Source organism: Balaenoptera musculus, chromosome 1 (genome assembly GCF_009873245.2).
Source record: "Balaenoptera musculus isolate JJ_BM4_2016_0621 chromosome 1, mBalMus1.pri.v3, whole genome shotgun sequence".
Classification (NCBI taxonomy): domain Eukaryota; kingdom Metazoa; phylum Chordata; class Mammalia; order Artiodactyla; family Balaenopteridae; genus Balaenoptera; species Balaenoptera musculus.
The window spans coordinates 152468358-152488421 of record NC_045785.1 but is presented as its reverse complement, the minus strand read 5'-3'; the positions used below and the strand labels follow the sequence as shown (position 1 = coordinate 152488421).

At 40.3% G+C, this 20064-nt stretch overlaps 1 protein-coding gene across 2 annotated transcripts in view; it reads left to right on the top strand.

Annotated features, from left to right (window-relative positions):
* Positions 1-5218: 5218 nt before the first annotated feature.
* NUCKS1 (nuclear casein kinase and cyclin dependent kinase substrate 1) overlaps positions 5219-20064 on the top strand; it is a 30419-nt gene continuing 15573 nt past the window's right edge. The window contains exon 1 of one of the 2 annotated variants that reach the window (XM_036848213.1): positions 5219-5476. In XM_036848213.1, the coding sequence (XP_036704108.1) occupies positions 5460-5476 (17 nt within the window). In that variant the 5' untranslated portion in view covers positions 5219-5459. The remainder of the gene's footprint in view (positions 5477-20064) is intronic. The other variant, XM_036848221.1, reaches the window with a different exon arrangement.

Here is a 20064-nt window from a genome sequence, read left to right as displayed (position 1 = left end):
AGGGACATGGCAAGTGAAAAGTGAATTTGAGAAATGCAATGAAGAAAGAATCAAGAGGTCTCTACACTGAAGACAGTGAGGGCTTGGGGTGGCGTCAGTGGCACCAAGGGGTTGAGCTCAGGTGATTAAGAAGAAGGTGCTGCTGGCAGAGGTGCAAGAGTCAGGAAAAGAATGTGGGTAGGGGAGATAATTTGTTTGGCATAGACAAATTGAGCTTGTGGGTATTCAAGTGGAAATATCTGTTAGGCAGTCAGGATACTCGCTGGAACTCAGAAGCAGAGGGGCTGGCAGTAGTTGGTAGAATGATGCCCATACTGGGCATGGTCGGAATACATCAGTTCTCCTAGGAATGGTTAGGAGATAGTGGAGAAAGAGCGACAACGCCTTGGACATTCACCGTGGACAAAGATGACTGTCATCACTTCTCACTGTCACCTTTTCTCCATCTGTATGCTGTGGGCAGTGTTTGTTAACTCTGTTCCTAGGGCTCAGGGATTGTTATATTCTAGTGGAGGAACAAACCAGCTGTTGGATTTGGGGTTTTTCCTTCAGTGAAGACAGTGTGATCCATGCTACCTCCCAGAGTGCTTCACAGGGTCCATATTATACCTTCACAAGGGAGCCCTTTTTGTTGTTATTGTTATGCCAATCTTGTGAAGGCTGTAAGGACCAATATAATTATCCCCATTTTACAGGTGAAGGAGCAGAGGCACAGGAGTTTAAAATTTGCTGAAGGTCACCTAGGTAGTAAATCACAGTGCTCAGGGCCAGTATTTTTTATTACAAGTTCAGTGTTCTTTTTTTTTTTTTTTTAATTTTATTTATTTATTTATTTACTTATGGCTGTGTTGGGTCTTCGTTTCTGTGCGAGGGCTTTCTCCAGCTGCGGCAAGCGGGGGCCACTCTTCATCGCGGTGCGCGGGCCTCTCACTATCGTGGCCTCTCTTGTTGCGGAGCACAGGCTCCAGACGCGCAGGCTCAGTAATTGTGGCTCACGGGCCTAGTTGCTCCGTGGCATGTGGGATCTTCCCAGACCAGGGCTCGAACCCGTGTCCCCTGCATTGGCAGGCAGATTCTCAACCGCTGCGCCACCAGGGAAGCCCTCAGTGTTCTTTTTTGTTATACCTTGGGGTCTCCCCTTTCAGCACTGTTCACTTAAAAGTATTTGTTGGTGGTTTAGATGGATAAGGCTCTGTCTTCTTCAGTGTTACAAGGGCAAGTTTTCTATGGATTTTATTGGTGTTGAGCAAAGCAACAAGTGTTGTTAGTCTTCTGGGGTTTCTTCTTCAATTTAAACCGGATGTCAAGTTGTACATCCTTTTTATTTCAGTGGTAGAAACCCATCTAAACTTAGCTCTTAACATTCTAAAAGTAGAGAGGAAGATGGAAGTCTGGAGCAGAAAAAATATACATTTGAGAAAATGAATGTAAAAGTTAAAACTGGGGACTTCCCTGGTGGCGCAGTGGTTAAGACTCCGCGCTCCCAACTCGGGGCCCAGGTTTGATCCCTGTTCAGGGAACTAGATCCCACATGCATGCCGCAACTAAGAGTTTGCATGCCACAACTAAGGAGCCCACGTGCCACAACTGAGGAGCCCGCCTGCTACAACTAACAAGCCCGCCTGCCACAACTGAGACCCAGCACAACCAAGTAAATAAATAAAATTTTTTAAAATAAAATGAAAATAAATAAATAAAAGTTAAAATTGACTTTGGGCCAGTTTTTTTCTGGCTGTGACTTGAGGCAAGGGAGCATCCTCTTTAACCATGCACCTATCTCCAAGCAAGTTTTTGGCCTCTGGGGTTACAGAAAGACTAACCAGACACACAGCTCTTCTATCCCACCCTTTCTTGTGAGTGTTGTGATGAGGCAGAGAGTCAGCAGGTTGGAGGTAGAAGAGTAAAAAAGAAAAAAAGCCTGGAGAATCTTTCTTTAACTTCCTGGCAGTGTCTTCAAAGACAGGTCCCTTTCTGAGCTCCTGTGGTCAGTAGAAGCAGTGTCTATCTTTAGACCTGGTTGGCTGTTTTTCATGAAGCCACAGAACTGGAAGTGCCCAGCACAGAGTAAGTGCTTGAAAATTTTTACAAAGCTCCCGGCAACTATAGCATAGCCTTGAAGGAAGTGGGTCTTTGATAGGGATAGGGAAGAGCCATCAGGCCCACCACCCACACGCTGCCAGGTTTTTTTTGTTTTTTTGTTTTTAAATTTATTTATTTGGTTGTGCCAGGTCTTATTTGCAGCAGGCGGGCTCCTTAGTTGCGGCATGCATGTGGGATCTAGTTCCCTGACCAGGGATTGAACCCGGCTCCCTGCACTGGGAGCTCAGAGTCTTAACCACTGAGCCACCAGGGAAGTCCCTGCCACTTCTTACTGTCTTTAACATATGCAGGGGAGAAGGAAAAGGCTACTTCTCAAAATATAACTAAAATCATAGGAGAAATTAAGCATTGGGTTTCAAAGCCCATGAAATCTCATTTCCAGGGAGAAAGAATAAATGTCGTTTCTGTCTCCTGAGCCTGTTTCGTTTTCACGGTTTCTCATAGTTTTATTACATGTATTGTCTCTTCAAGGTTAACCAACATGCATCTAAGATCTAACCTGTCATCTGATCAGTGTCTTTCTTCCTACACACTGGCTGTGCTTGAGACGTGTCCAGGGAAGATTCTCTGGGGATGCACCGGAGGGATCTGACCTTGGAGGTTGCACTCCAGGTTCTCCTGACAGGCAGGGAAACAGTGCCAGGGCTCTTGTAGGCATAACTCTGTACTTGCCCACTAAAAAGTAAACTAGAAGTTCAAGTCTTACGTTACTTCCTTCCTAAGAGACAGTGTTTGTTGAAATACTGAGCGAATAAACAAGCAAATAGAGGGAAGACGTTAGCCAAAGCTGAGATGAGGAGAGAGATAGGATATGACCCTCACCTTGGAAGAGGAAGAGCCTTCATTCAGTGGCCATCTATATATAGACCTTGAAGTAAACTACAATGCCAAGGCCTGGAAGACCTGTTTGAACTTTCCACCTGCCTGGACGTGTAGACTATTGCCAGTTTCTTTCATTACCTAATAAGTAAGTAACAAGAATTCCTCTGCCTCATCTCACGATAACAAATATTGGTATTTGCTAAATAATGGCAATCTGACCTAATAAAAGAGCCTCCAACAAAGTCACTCGTGATCACTGCACCACTCCAGCCTCTGCACTGGCATTTTGACAATAATATGGATAACAATACACTTAGTCAAAACAGATTCCAGCACCCATTATGCCCCATCAAAAAAAGCAAAATAAATGTTGACAAGATATGGAGAAACTGGAACCCTTGTGCACTGCTGGTGGGAATGTTAAATGGTGCACCTGCTATGGAAAATAGTATGGAAATTCCTCAAAAAATTAAAAATACAATTACTATATGATCTAGCAAATCCACTTCTGGGTATATGCTCCAAAGAATTGAAATCAGGGGCTGGAAGAGAGATTTATACACCACATTCATAGCAGAAATTATTCACAATAGCCAAAATCTGGAAATGACCCAAGTATCCACTGACAGTTGAATGGATAAACCAAATGTGGTATATACATACAATGATATATTATTCAGCCTTTAAAAGGTAGAAAATTTTGATACATACTACAACATGAATGAACCTGGAGGACATTATGCTGAGTGAAATAAGCCAATCACAAAAGGACAAATACTGTATGATTCCACTTATATGTGGTTCCTTGAGTAGTCAAATTCATGTAGACAGGAAGTAGAATGGTGGGTACCAGGGGCTGGGGAGAGAGGGAAAGGGGAATTAGTGTTTAATGAGTATAGAGTTCAGCTGGGGAAGACGAAAAATTTCTGGAGATGTGAATGTACTTAATGCCACTGAACTACACATGTAAAAATGGTGAATTCTATGTTATGCATTTCTTTTTTGCTATCAACAGTAGTATTCAGGGGCGAAAGGGTGGAGTGACATGGAAGAGGAGATATATATATAACTTGTTTAATGCTTTACTGGTGGACTGTGCTATTCTCTTCCCTTAGGGAAGCCAGATTTTACAAGGGGAGACTTTCAGGAGGCAATAGTGATGGGTTGGTTTGTTTGTTTATGGAGTGTAGCTTCAGTTGGTTATTAACAGGCTGCCTGTGATAGGGATTGAAGTCTATTTTACAATGGTCAGGTAAACCTTGGCCGTTCCCATAGGGATCCTGAGCTCTGCCTCTGAGAGTTTTATGCATCCAACAAATGTTCATGGATTTAAATGGAATGATCTGAGTTACCCTCAGTTATTTGACTTGAGTCTTGAGGCAGCCCCTCCCCCATCCCCACCCAGGGATAAGGGATTGAATTTAACAAATACTTACATTGCACTTACTGTTTGCCAGAGACTGTCCAAAAGCCTTTTCATATAGCAACGCATTTAATCTTAATAATCCTATGAATTAAGCACTATTGTTCCCCATTTTACACATGAGAAAACTGAGGCAGGCACAGAGAGGTAAAGCTATACAACTGTTAAAGTGGTGGACCTAAGGTTCAAAGTGAAAAACCTTCTGGCCCAGCGCTCATGCTCCTAATCATTAGGCCCTGAAGGTCCATGTCTGGGACTTTAATGACCCTGAAGTGATCTCAAGGTCCAGAATGGAGAATGGAAATTGGTGGTTAAGTTATTCCTTGACTGCGATCCTGCCTCCCTGCTCCAGCAGCGGTTGGGCTCCTGAGGTCTAATGCTTAAGCAAGGAGAAGGAGCTTGTGGGTTTAAGGTCAAAATTTTTGAATCTATGGAATTTCCCTCCAATTCAGAGGCAGCCCCTTGCTGACGAATCAGCTGCCTATTCCACGGGTTTTGCTATCAGTGGAGTTTCTAGATAATCAAGGCAGGCGAAGTGATACATCATTAAGCTAACATTAAATGACATTAAACTCTTAATAAATCTTTTTTCCTAGTCATCCTAAGACGCAACCCAAGACGAATCTGCAACTCTGGAGTGGAAACCAGGGGGCGGGCCGAGCAGCGACCATTTTTGTTTTGCGGCCGTGCGCTCTCAGAGCACCTTGACTAACAGGACCTCACGGAGGAGGCGGAGCCTATCAGTGAGTGGGGCGGAACCTGGGAGGCGTGATGATTCAAACGGACGAATGAGCTCTGCGCATCTGGCAGAAGCCGCCAATGACCGGTCGTGTTGGGGCGGAGCCCACAGGCCCTAGTGGCTTTGGTTGTACGGCGGCTTTGGCGCATTTTCGGCTGGTTTGATTCATCCATTTTGAAGAGACGGGGGAGCGGGGGGCTCGTCTGATTAAGGGGCCCTGAACCAAGGAGCGGCGGAGTTTGAGAAGCCAGCAGCTCGGGGTTCGGCGGCAGCGGCCCCATCGGCCGAAGTTGGGGGGGGTGGGGCGCCGAGCGCGCGGGGTGGGGGGGGTCCTGGTCTTTGGCTTCTCGACTCGGTCCTGTTTCGACAGCGAACATGTCTCGGCCTGTCAGGTCAGTGCGGAGTCCGAGGCCTGGAACGGGTTGGAGGGGGTTGGGGTGAGTGGTGAAGGAGTGGGGGACAGAAGCCTAGAGTCGGCCCTCTCCCGTGCCACGCGCGGCCTCCTCCCTTTCGGGGCCCGCGCGCGCCCTTGAGCGTGGGGGGCTTTGCTGGCCCGCGGGGCTGCGCGGGGGTAGCGGCCGCGCGCCCATGCGCGCGCTCCTCCCCGCCCCGCGCCGTTGCAGGGCTCTGGGCTGCTTTGCTGCCTCCCCCACTCGCCGCACTGGAGCGGGCGGGGTGTTCCCTGAACCGCCAGCGGTCGGAGGGGGAGGGGTGTGAAGTCAGCGCCCCCACCCAGGCCCCACCTCCTCCGGCCCGGCCCCTTGGAGCCGGCCGCGGGGACCAGCGGACTCGGTCTCGGACCCCACCTTAATTGGGGGGGGGAAGGGCGGAGACGCCGTTTTGCCCCTTCCCCCCTCGGCTTGCGTGGGGGTGGGGGTGGGGGACTCAGCCCTCTTTCTCTAGCGGACGGGGGTGTTCCATGCAAAGCAGGAGAGGCAGCTCTGCCGCCGGGCCCCGCCTCCGTCCTCCGGGGTCGCTGCAGAGCCCCGCCTCTCGGATCGGGCCGGGCGTGGGTGGGACGCGTTCTTTTTTCCTCCGCAGCAGAGAGAGTTCGGGACTAGGCCCTGGAAAATGCTGTGTCTCACCCAACTCGTAGTTTTGAGCTGGTTAACCCCCGCTCCCCCCGCCTCGAGTTCGCTCTTTGCCTCCGACTAGAAATGTCCTTCCTCGGAAATGTCCCTACTCAGGGAGGTGTGGGTTAACTGCACGACCCAAATCCCGTGTGGTTCTCGTTCCCGCTACCTCTCTCTCCTCTTCCTCGGCGTACACGTCTCGGATGTTTTTGTAATCTTATCTTTACCTCGAATAACTTTAATAATAAACGGGCTAGATTCGGTTAGTCGTTAGACTTTATTCTGAGAATTTCAACAAGTTTGCTGTTCCCCAGCGGACGGTGGAATCGCCCTTGGCCGTCCTCCCGGCTATCGTATGGAATGTGCCATTTATGGAGGGGTGTGGCTTAATCCAGTCTGTTGAGGCCTTACGAAGGAGAGCTGTTGCAAATAAATATTACTTTTAATATAATGTCGTTGGCGCTTTCAATGTAAGGAATTGGCTACTTTGCATACTGCTTTATGGATAAATAGGTTTAGTTTCTAAATGTTTTAATAGTTGTTGCTTCCCCTTCTTCATTCCAAGTTTTGTGAGGAACGGAAGTATTTTGAGCTAGAGCTCTAAAGGGAGGTTTGGAACCCCGGAAAGGGTTTTGTGCTGCACCGTTCTGTCTGCAGACTAGAACAGCAGCCTCCAGCTGGCGGGGGTATGGGGCTGCAGGCTCCTACGCTCGGGGTGGGCGTGAGGAGAGTACTAACTACCTACCTGACAGCTTTTCTGCCTAATTTTAACCCGCATCTCCGATAACTCACCATCGCCACCGGGAAGAGTTTTGCCTACTTTTTGGCACGGAGTCTGAATAGATATTTCAAATTATAGTTTGCATACTTTTTTTGGCATAATAAATGACCAGTGTATCCCATCAGTTTATGTAGAGTATTTTCTTTAGGATCAGGACAAATAGACAATATCATAATAAAGATTTGTTTCATCTGGATTGGATCTTCTGTCTTCTGGGAGTAAATTACTGTGTGGTGAAATTGGACTATTACTTTTCTTTACCTTATAACCGCAGTTCACTAGGTTTTGATGACTTTTAATTTTATTGTTGTAATTTTACTCATTTGCCTGAGTTTGTGCTCCCAAATTTAGACGCTGGAACACGAACAGAACTTTTTTTTTCTTGAAAACTTGGATTTTTAATGTCACCGGGTAGGGGTAAATATATTAAGCACGTTCTAATCAGTTTTTTGAAGGCATTGGGATTTGTGCACAACTTTTTTCTTGCTCAGTCTGTTAAAAGTAATTTTAACTGTACATTTGCCCCTAATTGAAGAATGAAGTTAATATATTGTGGGCTTTTTGGGGGTCACTTTCACGTTATTAATTTTAAAGCAACTTGGTTTTTGATTATATATTTTAGTGATGAAGTCTCTTTGTAACTTTTTTGAAAGCCTTTAACGTACTCTTGACCAATAATAAAGCAGAAATAATTAAACTTGACTTTGGTGGTTTGTTAAATTTTGCAATAAAAAAAGTTCTGTCTTAGGGAAGTGCTTTTGTAATTGAAGAGTCTATGTACTTGAGGGAATGTAACAACAAAAAAAAATAGATGTTGACCTAATATCAGAATGATCAACCTTGTTTAAAAACAAACCCAAAACAAAAAAAGCATGTGTTGGAAAATGTGTCCCTGCAGCTTCTTTTGGGATATGTTTCTGCCCTTAGGCCTGTATATAATTTTGAGGATTTTCTGCTTTTCCTTTTTTATTGTGACTATTATTTTCATTTTAATATTAACCTAAGCATTTAAGGAAGATTTAGAAATGTACTAATGGCTGCTTGACACCAGTTTCCAAATGAACGGAATGATGAACTGACCGACGCTACAGCACGGTTTTCCATAGACATGTGTGCAACACATATCTAAGTAGTTCTGTTCACACTGTATTGCTGTCACCTTTTACAGTATCTGACTCATATATAAATGAGAGCTGAAATATTTTAGGCCTTGGATTCAAATTTATAGCGTAAAATTGCAGTCTTAGAGCCAGAAAGAAATTTAGGCAAATTCATTTTACGAGTGACTTAATGTGGGGACCTGGACAAGTGAAGTGCCTTGCATCACACACTAGTAGATGCCAAGATTGGGTCTAGAACCTAGATTCTTAATTTACAGCCCTGCTTATCCTCATCCTCCTCCCTTTCCACATAATCGCTTGTCTCTTCTACCAGATAAGTGTTGATGTTATTTTAGTGTATGGCACTTTTAACTTTTCAAAATGCTTTTATGAGGTAGGGAAGAAAAAGCTGTTACTTTTGAAAGAAAGCTCAGAGATTTACTAACTTGCCCAGCCTAGAAACCAGGGTTTTTGAAATTTACCTTTGTATATTCTCCAGAGATCTTCCTCCTTTATTGAAAATGGTCCAAGTCACTCAGATCAATCTGTTTGCTCCTTTCTTTATAATGTAAATGTACCTGATGTCTTGTCTTCTTTTGTTTAGTACTTGAGACTGCAGGGAACCTTTAACATTGAAAGTTTAGATGAGAAAGCATAGGCTCTTTTACAGATTGATATAAAATTTTTTTGGTCATTTTTTATTTATGTTGAGAATCAGCTTCCCCAAGATTCCAGATTGCTTTCTTTTCAAAGAGAATTCGGTTGGAATGTGTCTGGATTTCTAAAAAAAAAAATGATATTCTCTCTTACCAGAAAATTAGTTTCAAAAAGCCATCGGTTAAAGGGAAAAACTTGGAAACCTGAAAATTCAAGGCAGCTTGGAATTTATGATACCAAGGATACACAGGAAGACACAAGAGTTTAGTATACTAGTAAATGTGGTTTTAGATGAGCCTGGTTCCTTGTATCTGATCTTATTCTCTATGTCCAGGTCTCGTGTGTGTGTGTGTGTGTGTGTGTGTGTGTGTGTGTGAAAGAAGTGTGATTTTATTAACCTTTGATCTATACATTTATTATTACTTACATGTCACTTTCTTCTAAAAAGACATAAACTCTTCTGTAGACTTCACCTTCAAAGATATCTCACATAATAACTTGGAAAGCCTGAATAATGGGGGAGTTAATTTTATAACACTTAAGTATTCAACATTTCCTAACATATATGTATTTAATCTGAAAATTATAAGAAGACAATGTTGGGAATTCCCTGGCGGGCCAGTGGTTAGGACTCAGCATTTTCACTGCCGGGGCCCAGGGTTCAATCCCTGGTTGGGAAACTAAGATCCAGTGTGCGGCGAGGCCAAAAAATAAATAAAATGCAAAAAAAAAAAAAAGTCTTTAAAGTTTGATTTTTTTTTTTTTGGAGTGATTACCAAATAAACATTTACTAAGAGTAAGTGCAGAGTCAGGTACTGAGGATTTCACTTTATCTTGTTTTATCCTTATTACAACCCTGTAATAGAGGATTTTTTTTAAATTCCCATATAGTAGATGATGAAATAAGCTTAAATAATGTTACTCAAGGTCACAGAACTGTGAAACAGCCAAGATTTGAACCTAGATTTTCTGAATACAATGCTGGCATTCTTTCTGTGGTACCACTCTTCCCTTCCTAGTGTTTGGCATGAAGATGGTCAAATGCTATTTTATTTTGTAATCTCTAAATAATGGTGAGTGCATTCTGTATGCACTGGTTTTTAAGCTCTGTATAGAAAATATTTGAGGGGAAATATATGGCCAAAATATTTTAAATAGCAGTTTTTTCAACTTACTCTTCAAAACAATTCTCAGAATAAGTTTTAATTAAAAGCATTTTTTTTTAACTAGAAAGAACTTCTGAGATTAAGTCCAGTTCCTTCAATTTACTAGTGATGACTTTTTTTTTTTTTAACTTTAATTAATTAATTAATTAATTTTTATTTTTGGCTGTGTTGGGTCTTCGCTTCTGTGCGAGGGCCTTCTCTATTTGCGGCAAGCGGGGGCCACTCTTCATTGCGGTGCGCGGGCCTCTCACTATCGCGGCCTCCCGCCGCGGAGCACAGGCTCCAGACGCGCAGGCTCAGCAGCTGTGGCTCACAGGCCCAGCTGCTCCGCGGCATGTGGGGTCCTCCCAGACCAGGGCTCGAACCCGCGTCCCCTGCACTAGCTGGCAGATTCTCAACCACTGCGCCACCAGGGAAGCCCTAGTGATGACTTTTAAGTCTAGGAGCTAAGGCGTAGAAATAATAGTAAAGCTGGATTTAGACTGCATGGGTCTTACCTATTTAACTCTCTATTAGATTTACATTTATTGTATACATTTGATTCCACATAGAATGTTTTACAGGTCCACAATCCTTAGTTTGAAACCATTGGGGAGTATATGTGTTCAGAAGTTCAAATTTTTTCAAAAATTTAAAAAAGGTAACAGGGTGCCTATACTGTATATATAATGTACCATCACCAGTCTGGGGTAGTGCTCCTGTAATCAAACACATTAATCTCTATGGTAAAACCTAGGAATTTTCACACTAAAAGAAAATTCTAAAAAGCCCCTCGTTTGCCCTGCATATGTTTACCACCATATAAATTATGAAAAGACTTGGTTGTCAGAACTTTTTGAATTTCTAAATTGTAGATAAGAAGACTAGACCTTTAACAGCACAGTTCCTTTCTCCATCTTCAATTTTAGAAAAAATAAAATCACTCGAAACTCAATAGAGCCATCACTTAATGAGCAACACTTTTTGTGCCAATTCTGCCGGGTACTTCTCATGTTTTTCAAAATCTTGAACAACTCTGAGCAAGGTATATATTATCCCTTATTTCATATGTGAGAGGGCTGAGGCTTAAATTAAGTAACTGATCCAGTTCACCTAACCATTAAAAAGGAAGGAGGAATTCAAATAGAAGTTGTGGCCAGTGTGATCTTTCCAGTCAGACACTGCCACGGGGTGTTACTCTATCTCGTGGTAGTAGCACATTTGGGGGTTATGGTTCATAGCAGGACTTTGGTGGGGAAGACCAACTTTAAAGTGAGCTGGGGGGGCGGGGTGGGTGGAGGAAAGGAAAATTTCGAAGGAATAAGAGAATATGTGAAGGGGTTAATTAAAGGAAAAGACACCTGAATGTAGAGGAAAAAGCACTGAAGTAGTGTGAGGCTTTTGTGGGAGGAAACATGAATGTTAGATAAGTGGCATTTAAGTGTATACATAATTCAGGGACATTTCCCCCTGACCAAAATAAGTGAATAGATTCCAAAGCCACCTAAAGGACACCACAGAAAATTAATGGGCTCATTTTATGTATATGTATAGATGCAAGAATGCCAAACAGTATTAGCTAACTGAATCCAGTATGTATTAAAAATACATATGATCAAGTAGCATTTGTGCCGGGAATAAAACTTAAAATCTGTCACTGATTCATATTAAAAGACCAAAGGAGAAAAACCATAGCATTTGAAAAGGTTCAGCACCTATTATAAAACTCGTCAGTATATTACAATTAGAAGGAAATTAAGATTAATAAATTGGGGTTGATTTAACTTGACAAAAGTTAAAAACCAAGATAAGTGGTTGAGTTTTAGTGTTTGAAATCATTGCAATACAACTAGTTAGTTAATAAGGAGAAAGTAGTTTTGAATAAAGAAAGGGAGATTGATTTTATTTATGTTTTTGGTCTGTTTTCCCCAGAAATATAAAAACAAGGCCACCATTCTGTGTAACTCTGGGGCACCATCTATGTTACATCCACATTACAGTCCATGTGAATAGTGCCCCTCTGGCACTTAGAGACTGCAGTGTTGTGGACAATAAGAGAAAACATTTGATTTAGTATATGACCACTTTGGTCAAAATGGGGCATCCCTTTGTTTTGTTTCAAAAAATATTACTATCTAGGTTCTAGGAAGTGGAACTGATTGTTATAGAATTGCATTGCCATATTTTAAAATAGTATCTAAATAGCCATAATTATAGGTCTTTGAAATATTTTTGGTGAAGAGACCACAGGTTGCCAAAGAGTGGTTCAGCTGGCTATAGCATATTTTCAGGTGCTTCTTAGTGCCTATCTACTTATTGAACTGTGCACCTGTTCAGTTACCTGAAAAACAAGGTGATCTTCAGGGAGATTTCATGTGTCAAGATAAAATGGCCCAGAAGATGAATTACTTGAGAAACTAAAACTTAGCTCCACTGAGAAGTAAAAATCCAGCTGGCTATTCACTGGGCTGGGATAACAGACTATCTTCCACAGATACTCTACAACTGGAAAGATTTATAACAATCCTTCTTTGACTACTGCTTTCCTGCTAAGAAAAGATTCTCTAAAATCAGGCTGTCAGAAACTTTGCTATTTGAAATTATATCAATAAGAGTGAAACATCACACTTTTGTCAGGAAAAGCTATTTCCTTTTGACACGGAGAGCTATCCTCGATTTACATTTTTAGAGCTTCAAATGAGGGGTTGCTGGGCACAAAATTCACATCTACCTTAACTTCTTTGCCAAGAAATAAGACCCAAGGTCCACTTCACTGTCTAGACCTGATGTAGACCCCTTTTCACAGTCTGCTGTGCTTTGAGCCTGTCAAGACACTGCTTCATTTAAATTTCACCTAAATTGTACCCTTCCCCAAATCCTTTTTAAGTTTTCCTCTGTTTGGTGAGATGCTCCACACTTCTGATGTTCCATCACCTTTATTGTAATGAGTCAGTAAATCTTTGTCAGGCTACAGATTTGTCCCTGGTAGTTGGATTAAGACAATTGGAAGAGTCCACTGAGGGTTCCAAGACTCTTGCTGCAGACAGCACTCTACTTGGTAATGTGCTCATCTGAGACCCCTTTAATCTCACCTGCTTGAGGTTTACTCTGTTCCTAATTGCATAGATTTTGCACTAAACTTCTGTTGGGAAAAATCTAGCCCATTTTATTTACCCAATACTTTGTTATACTCATTGAAATTTGTGTGTGACTTTTAAATAAAATAGTATACTATATGGAGAGAATATGGTGGGACTGAATGTATTTTGGGAATAAGGAGTGCCATATAAGAGTTCATATTTATTCATCTGGACTGAAATATTAGCAAGTTGATAAAAAAATTTAGGAGGGCATTGTGATAACTATCTCAAACATATACCTGGCTCATCATTCAGAACTCCTTTATTCCCCTTTTGTGCAGAAATTAGAAATTTACTTTTTCCATTTGAAAAACTTTAAAGAGCTATTTCCTGTAATGTTCTTGATTTTAAATATTTACTTAAAAATTTTTGCTTTCTTGTATCTTGTGACTGTTTTTGAATTCTGTTTAATTGTAAAAAGCAGAATGATATAAGATACAGTCAAAGCAATATATCTTAGCCAAAAGGAACATGAAGCTCAAAATAAGCAACTGTGAGAAATTACCCTGAATTGAGTTTAGGTATCCTGGCTTCTTTGAACTAATTTTCTTATATCCTGAGAAAACTTGGCGTATGAAGAATCTTGAGGGATAGAAGAATGGAGAGAGGTAAATGTCCTAAGTTTTAAGGACATTTGATATGCAGAAACTTTAGTATTTAGCCTTGAAGAAAAACGTGGAAACTGTCGCACAAATTTTAAGGGCTGCTCTATGGAAGAGGGTTTAGATTTAGACCATGGTGATCCCAGGAGCTAGGCAAGACAGAATTGGTCAGTGGACTTTAGAGGCAGATTTCACCTCGCTGAGAAGAACTGTTTCATTATCTGGTTTTCTTGGAATTAGTTGCCTTGGGAGATCATGAAAGGTTCTCAGTCATGCCCTTCCAGGGACATTTGTTGATAGGATAACACGTTTGGGGTAAGATTGGATTAAATTGTCTAAGGTCCAGTAGCTGTAATACACCTGGTGGTGTATCACCCTTCCCTCTGTCCCCCACGGGCCACCAAACATTGATAGGTGTTATGAGTGCTTAAGTTTAAAAAAAAGTGGTTTTCTTAAAACTGAATTAAAATAGGAAGAGATGTTATACTTTTGTGGCCATGGATTAATAACAAATCATTTTTTGTAAAGGTGAAACTAAAAACTACTTTGGAAGTCATTTTATTCTATAGCAGTGGCTCAGACTTTTTTGATGAAGTTCCTATAAGAAATACATTTTACGTTACAATTTGCTACACACAAGAATACAAATACCTGAAGCAAGTTTCAGGAACTTGCCAGTTATTTAGGTGTAATTTTCTCTGATATTTTCTATTTGCTTCTTTTTCTTTTAAAATGCCGGTTATAGGGAATTCCCTGGCAGTCCGGTGGTTAGGGTTCAGTGCCCTCATTGCCAGGGGCCTGGGTTCGATCCCTGGTCAGGGAAGTAAGATCCCACGCGAGCCGCAGCCAAAAAAATAAAGTGCTGGTTATACGTCAGTAAATTGATTTCAGGACCCAATAGTGGGTTGTGACCAGTAGATTGAAAAACATTGTTCTAGATGTTTATCACTTAGGTGATTAGTGAAAAGAGCTGTTTGCTATTTTGGGTTTCTCAAAACTCAGATTTCAAGTGCACTTTAAGTGCCTAATGAGAAAATTGCTGAATTCTAGAAAATTAGCTAGGTGTTTCTTCTCCTTCCCTGCATTGGTCAGAACAATAGGACTTCTTCAGGGTAAAGATGGAAGATAGCTTTATTGAGCTAAATAATGTAGTAAATTGTCTAAAAGTCTCTCTGATTTGCCTTGAGAAAATGATTTTGTGTTCTTTAAGTAATACAAAGCTTAGGGTGTCAATAATTAAATGTGGGTTTCTATTTTAAAGTTCTGCTTCCTCACCTGGAACTTAATTGTTTCTCCATATTTTGATGTGCAGGGTTGTTAAAGAGTAGCACTGAATTTTGTGGTTTTAAGTTGTTTTCTCATCTTTAAGGTTCAAAGGGTTAGATGAGATCATCTCAAAAGATGTGGTAGTTCCCATCTCTGAAATACTGTTGATCCTTGATTCTTTAGAATGTTAGTTTTACATACCTCACATTTCAGGAATATTATTGATTTGGTCTTGGATGGTTGCTGATATAAGAAAGAAAAGGCATTTGGGGGGTAGACTTACCAGTATTCAGTAGAAAGAAGTTGATGATTAAGAGAGTGGAAGAAAAAAAAAAATCCTATTGCTTGAGTTATCCACATTTGGTGCCAAAAATGGATCTTTTAGTGTTCTTTGTCTAGCTTCCAACTTTACCTTTCATTTTTGCACTTTGATGCAAAAGTAAGGGCTTATCTCAAAGCCCTCTGGTGATCATCCAGGAATTGGTTCATTTGTGACCAAGGTACCTTTAGAATCTAAATATAGCGGTTATATCAGCTTTTAAAGTAAGAGCAGGCATATAATTGAAGTTTTTTGGGTTTTTTAAACTTATTTATTTATTTTTGGCTGCGTTGGGTCTTCGTTGCTGTGAGTGGGGTCTACTCTTCGTTGTGGTGCGTGTGTGGGCTTCTCATTGCGGTGGCTTCTCTTGTTGCAGAGCACGGGCTCTAGGTGCACGGGCTTCATTAGTTGTGGCGCACGGGCTTAGTTGCTCCGCGGCATGTGGGATCTTCCCGGACCAGGGATCGAACCTGTGTCTCCTGCATAGGCAGGCCGATTCTTATCCACTGTGCCACCAGGGAAGCCCCTTAATTGAAGTTTTTGTGTTCCTATAGTTTCTATTTTAAACATTTGTTTTCCTTACTGGGTTACAGTTCTCTTTTCTAGTGCAAACTTTTAGACTTACTTAGATGGAACTCCAGTTGATCTGAGTGATAGAAATCGATCTAACTTAAATGGTGGACTTAAAATAGCTACTGTTGCTACTTTCTCTGGCCTAAATGGCAACTGAAAACTTTATCATAAAGTTGGAAATAATATAAAAATAGGGGGATATTTTGATATTGCATTTTAATGAAATGAGCAACAAACTCTTAAAGACGATCTTTCTAAATAGCACTAGAACCAATACTCTAAGACATAACGTTTTTATTTTATTTTATTTATTTATTTTTTAAGACAATGGTTTTAAAAGGAGCGGCTTAATCGTGCTATTCTAATAAATAAGAGTGTTACTTGTGTATTCACGTGATTCAAGATTGCAGTAGTATTCTGGGTGGAACAAGTTAGTGCTTACAAGAAATAATGGCTATTTATTGGATAATTGTGTACCTGGCCCTCGAAACAATCTCGAGAGATAGGTATTGTTTTTCGTATTTTACAGGTGAGGAAACTGAAGTTCAGTGAGGGCAAGTAACTGGCAGAGCCAGGATTTCAACCCAATTTTAAAAATCTGTGTTTTTAACTTTTATGCTATATTTAAATTTTGTGTTGTCCTCCCAGTTCCAGTTTTTGATGCTCATTTTACACTGAAGAGTTGGTTTAGCTTTGGCATTTAATTTAAGTAATAAAAATGAGAATGTTTCTTTGTTTTCAGCTAGAGGTAGGACTTCCTATGCCTTTAGACTTAAATATTGCCTTCTTAATTTCAAGTTTGCATAGGAATAAGTTCATCAAAAATATATATCAACCCTGAATAAGGTGAATCTCTAAGTAGTGGAAAACAGTATGTTTTGAATAAGCATCTTTAGAAAGCAGAAAATGAACCAAACTATTATTATAAATCATTATAATGAGTTTTTGTGAATGACCCTTGTTATCGTAGATCTTTTATTGAAATTATTTTTTCTTTTCCCCTCTTTAGCATTTATAGATGGATTTTTTTTGACTAGTTACCCTTAAGACAAGAGTGCTTCTATATTCATATTTTGCTTTACTCAGGTTTTACAGTTTTTGTGATAAATAACATTTATTATGTAAGATAATTCTGGCCATTTTCACATAATTGAAAGTTAAAATATTTTGTGTTTCAAGGGAAGCAGTAGTATTTCAATTTAGTTTTGAAATTTTTTAATTTAATTGCTTATATAATGTCAGTGTAGTCTATGTGACATTTTTGTAGTTTTCCTGTGTTGAAAACTAGGATAGAAAAAAACGTACTAAATAATTGCCTTTTAAATCTTTTTTTTTGTTTGTTTTTTGGCCGCACCGTGCAGCTTGCAGGATCTTAGTTCCCTAACCAGGGATTGAACCAGGCCACCGCAGTGGAAGCACCGAGTCCTAACAACTGGACCACCAGGGAATTCCCCTTTTAAATCTCTTAGATTTTAAATAACAGGTTTTTCAGTTTGGAGAAAACTAAATTTTCTTTTGTCGTTGGCAGTGGGATTAAATGTCTAATAAGTTGAAGACTCCAGTGGTACATGCATCCTCTCTACTGATTCCCTTTCCCACACTAATCCTTTACAGATGCCAAGTCCAAGTCCATTCACTCATCAAGCCTTCCTTGAATTTGGTGTTCCAAATGAAGGAGAGACAACCCCTGTCCTCAAGATGTTCATGTTTAATAGGGAAGACAGACATTTAGTAGTTTATGTACTATCAATAAGGGATTAAAGTTGTTGAGAGGTGAGGTTATATCTGATATGACTGAGAGTGATATGAATAGCATTCTAAGCAAGGGAGCTGCATGAGCAAGTGGTAAAAAAACAACCTGATTGGTGGAATTAAGCCTCCTGGGGTTGCTTGCTTGTTAAGTGGCAAGAGATGAGATCTTAAAAGTCTTTAAGGAGATTGGATATTATCCTCTAGAGTATTTTCTAAAATTAGGTTTCTAACAGAGCTCTTAAAATTTGGTCCTAAGAGCAAAAAGTTCAGAAAACATTTGAGTGCCTACTTTTTACCTTGTTCTGTACCAGAAATGTGGATATAAGACATGATTGTTACTTTCAAGAAGCTTAGATTAGTGAAGAAAACAAATGGTACAGTGGTACATGTTAAGATGTATGGTGTGCAAAAGGATAGTTGACCATTTACAATTGAAAAAGTCGTCTTTTTCATTAAACTTTGATAATTTTATTTAATTTTATAGAGCAGCTTTTTAGATCTGTCAAGCAACTTAGGTCGTCAGTTCCCACAGATGAGGAACTGAGGCCCAGAGAAGTAAGTGATTTGTTTGAAGTTCTAGAACCCAGGATTCCTACTAACAGATTCTGTATTTTGTACTATATAATTCCTTTTTGGAGTGTTTCTAGTGATAGACTAAGAAAGTAACTATCATTAGTAAACTGTTAAGAAGTCCTTTATCTTGAACCCACACTTAATCTGATCACCAAAGCTAACATGTTTTCCCTTTTGCAGGTTAAAAATCCCAGTTTATTCAATAGTTCTTCATATGATCCTTTGCCATATGGTTACCCTCCTTTATATAGTCTCGTAGGATGTATCTATTGATACCAGAAATTGATACCGGAAATTGTACCAGTATTTTAGCTGCAATTCCACCAGCTAACCTAAAATTATTATGCCCGTGATTTCAGAACCTGTACATAATTGTTAGAGATAAAGATTTAAAACTCCCATTTCCGGATCCTTTCTCCCTAGTTCCATGTCACATTTTCCTTGATCCTAAGTGATGCAGAAAATGGTCATCTTTGCACTGTGTTCATAATACTGTTTTTCATGGCATCTGTCATTAAAAATCACTATTTCCTGGAACATGATAAGCATTTGATTACTAGCGCCCCCCAAATAGGGTTTTTTTTAAGAAAAATTTTTATTTTTATTTTTTTATTTTTTTTATTTATTTTTTTTTTTTAAATTTTTATTTATTTATTTATTTATGGCTGTGTTGGGTCTTCGTTTCTGTGCGAGGGCTTTCTCTAGTTGTGGCAAGCGAGGGCCACTCTTCATCGCGATGCGCGGGCCTCTCACTATCGCGGCCTCTCTTGCCGTGGAGCACAGGCTCCAGACGCGCAGGCTCAGTAATTGTGGCTCACGGGCCCAGCTGCTCCGCGGCATGTGGGATCTTCCCAGACCAGGGCTCGAACCCGTGTCCCCTGCATTGGCAGGCAGATTCTCAACCACTGCGCCACCAGGGAAGCCCGAAAAATTTTTATTTTATTCTTTTTTTAAAATTGTGGTAAAATAACATATTTACCATTTTAACCATTTTTAAATGTACAGTTCAGTAGCGTTGAATATATTCACATTTTTGGGCACTCAATTTCCAGAACTCTTCCTCTTGCAAAACTGAAACTGTACATACCATTGACTCCCCATCCTCCACTACCCCACCCCTGACAACCACCATTTTACTTTCTATCTCTATGAATTTGATTAGGTAACTCATGTAAGTGGAACTAATAGCAATATTTTTGAAATTAACTTTACTAATAGAAGGGTATCTTTAATATATAAACTCAGTTTCTTATAACAAAATATAGTTACAACATATTTTATAGTTTTGCATCTTGACTCATTGAGGCAGTAAAGTCAGAAGATATAATTCATTGTTGGTAGACTAAAGAAAAACAGAATACAAGATTCCTTAAGAGCCTTTCTTTTTTTTTTCTCTCTCTCTCTTAAATCAAGGATGTGGCTATACCTTCCTCCACATCTAAGCCCCAAAGATGTGTTCAGAATTCACCCCACCCTATCATTTTTGCGTATTATATAGAAGTTCTGCCTGCACTTGAATTCTTACTCTCCTGTTCTTGCATTTAAATGGTGTCTTAATCTATAAAACCAGGAATAGTCCTCAACTTATGTTTAAGTGTAGTTAGTGGCATGTTTCCCTTATAGTTCTTTCGGTTCACTTGTTTAGTTTCCATTTAGTTACAGTACATCTGAGGCTCTTTTAAGTTCCAGGCTGTTTGGATACTAACATGGAAGCTCTTATATCTCTCTGAGAGGAATTTTAAACTTTTAAGTTTAGAATATGAAGTAGGAAAATGGAAATTAAATTTGTTTGAGATACTAAAGATGCCTTACCTAGTAAGAAGTACTTAAAAATCACTGAGTCAAAAAAAAAAATCACTGAGTCAAGTAAATACATAAATTTGTATCTTTAATAAATGCTCTTTAGGGAGTTCCATGTAGCCTAGTAGTTAGGATTCCAGGTTTTTCACTGCCATGGCCCGGGTTCAATCCCTGGTCAGGGAACTAAGATCCTGCAAGC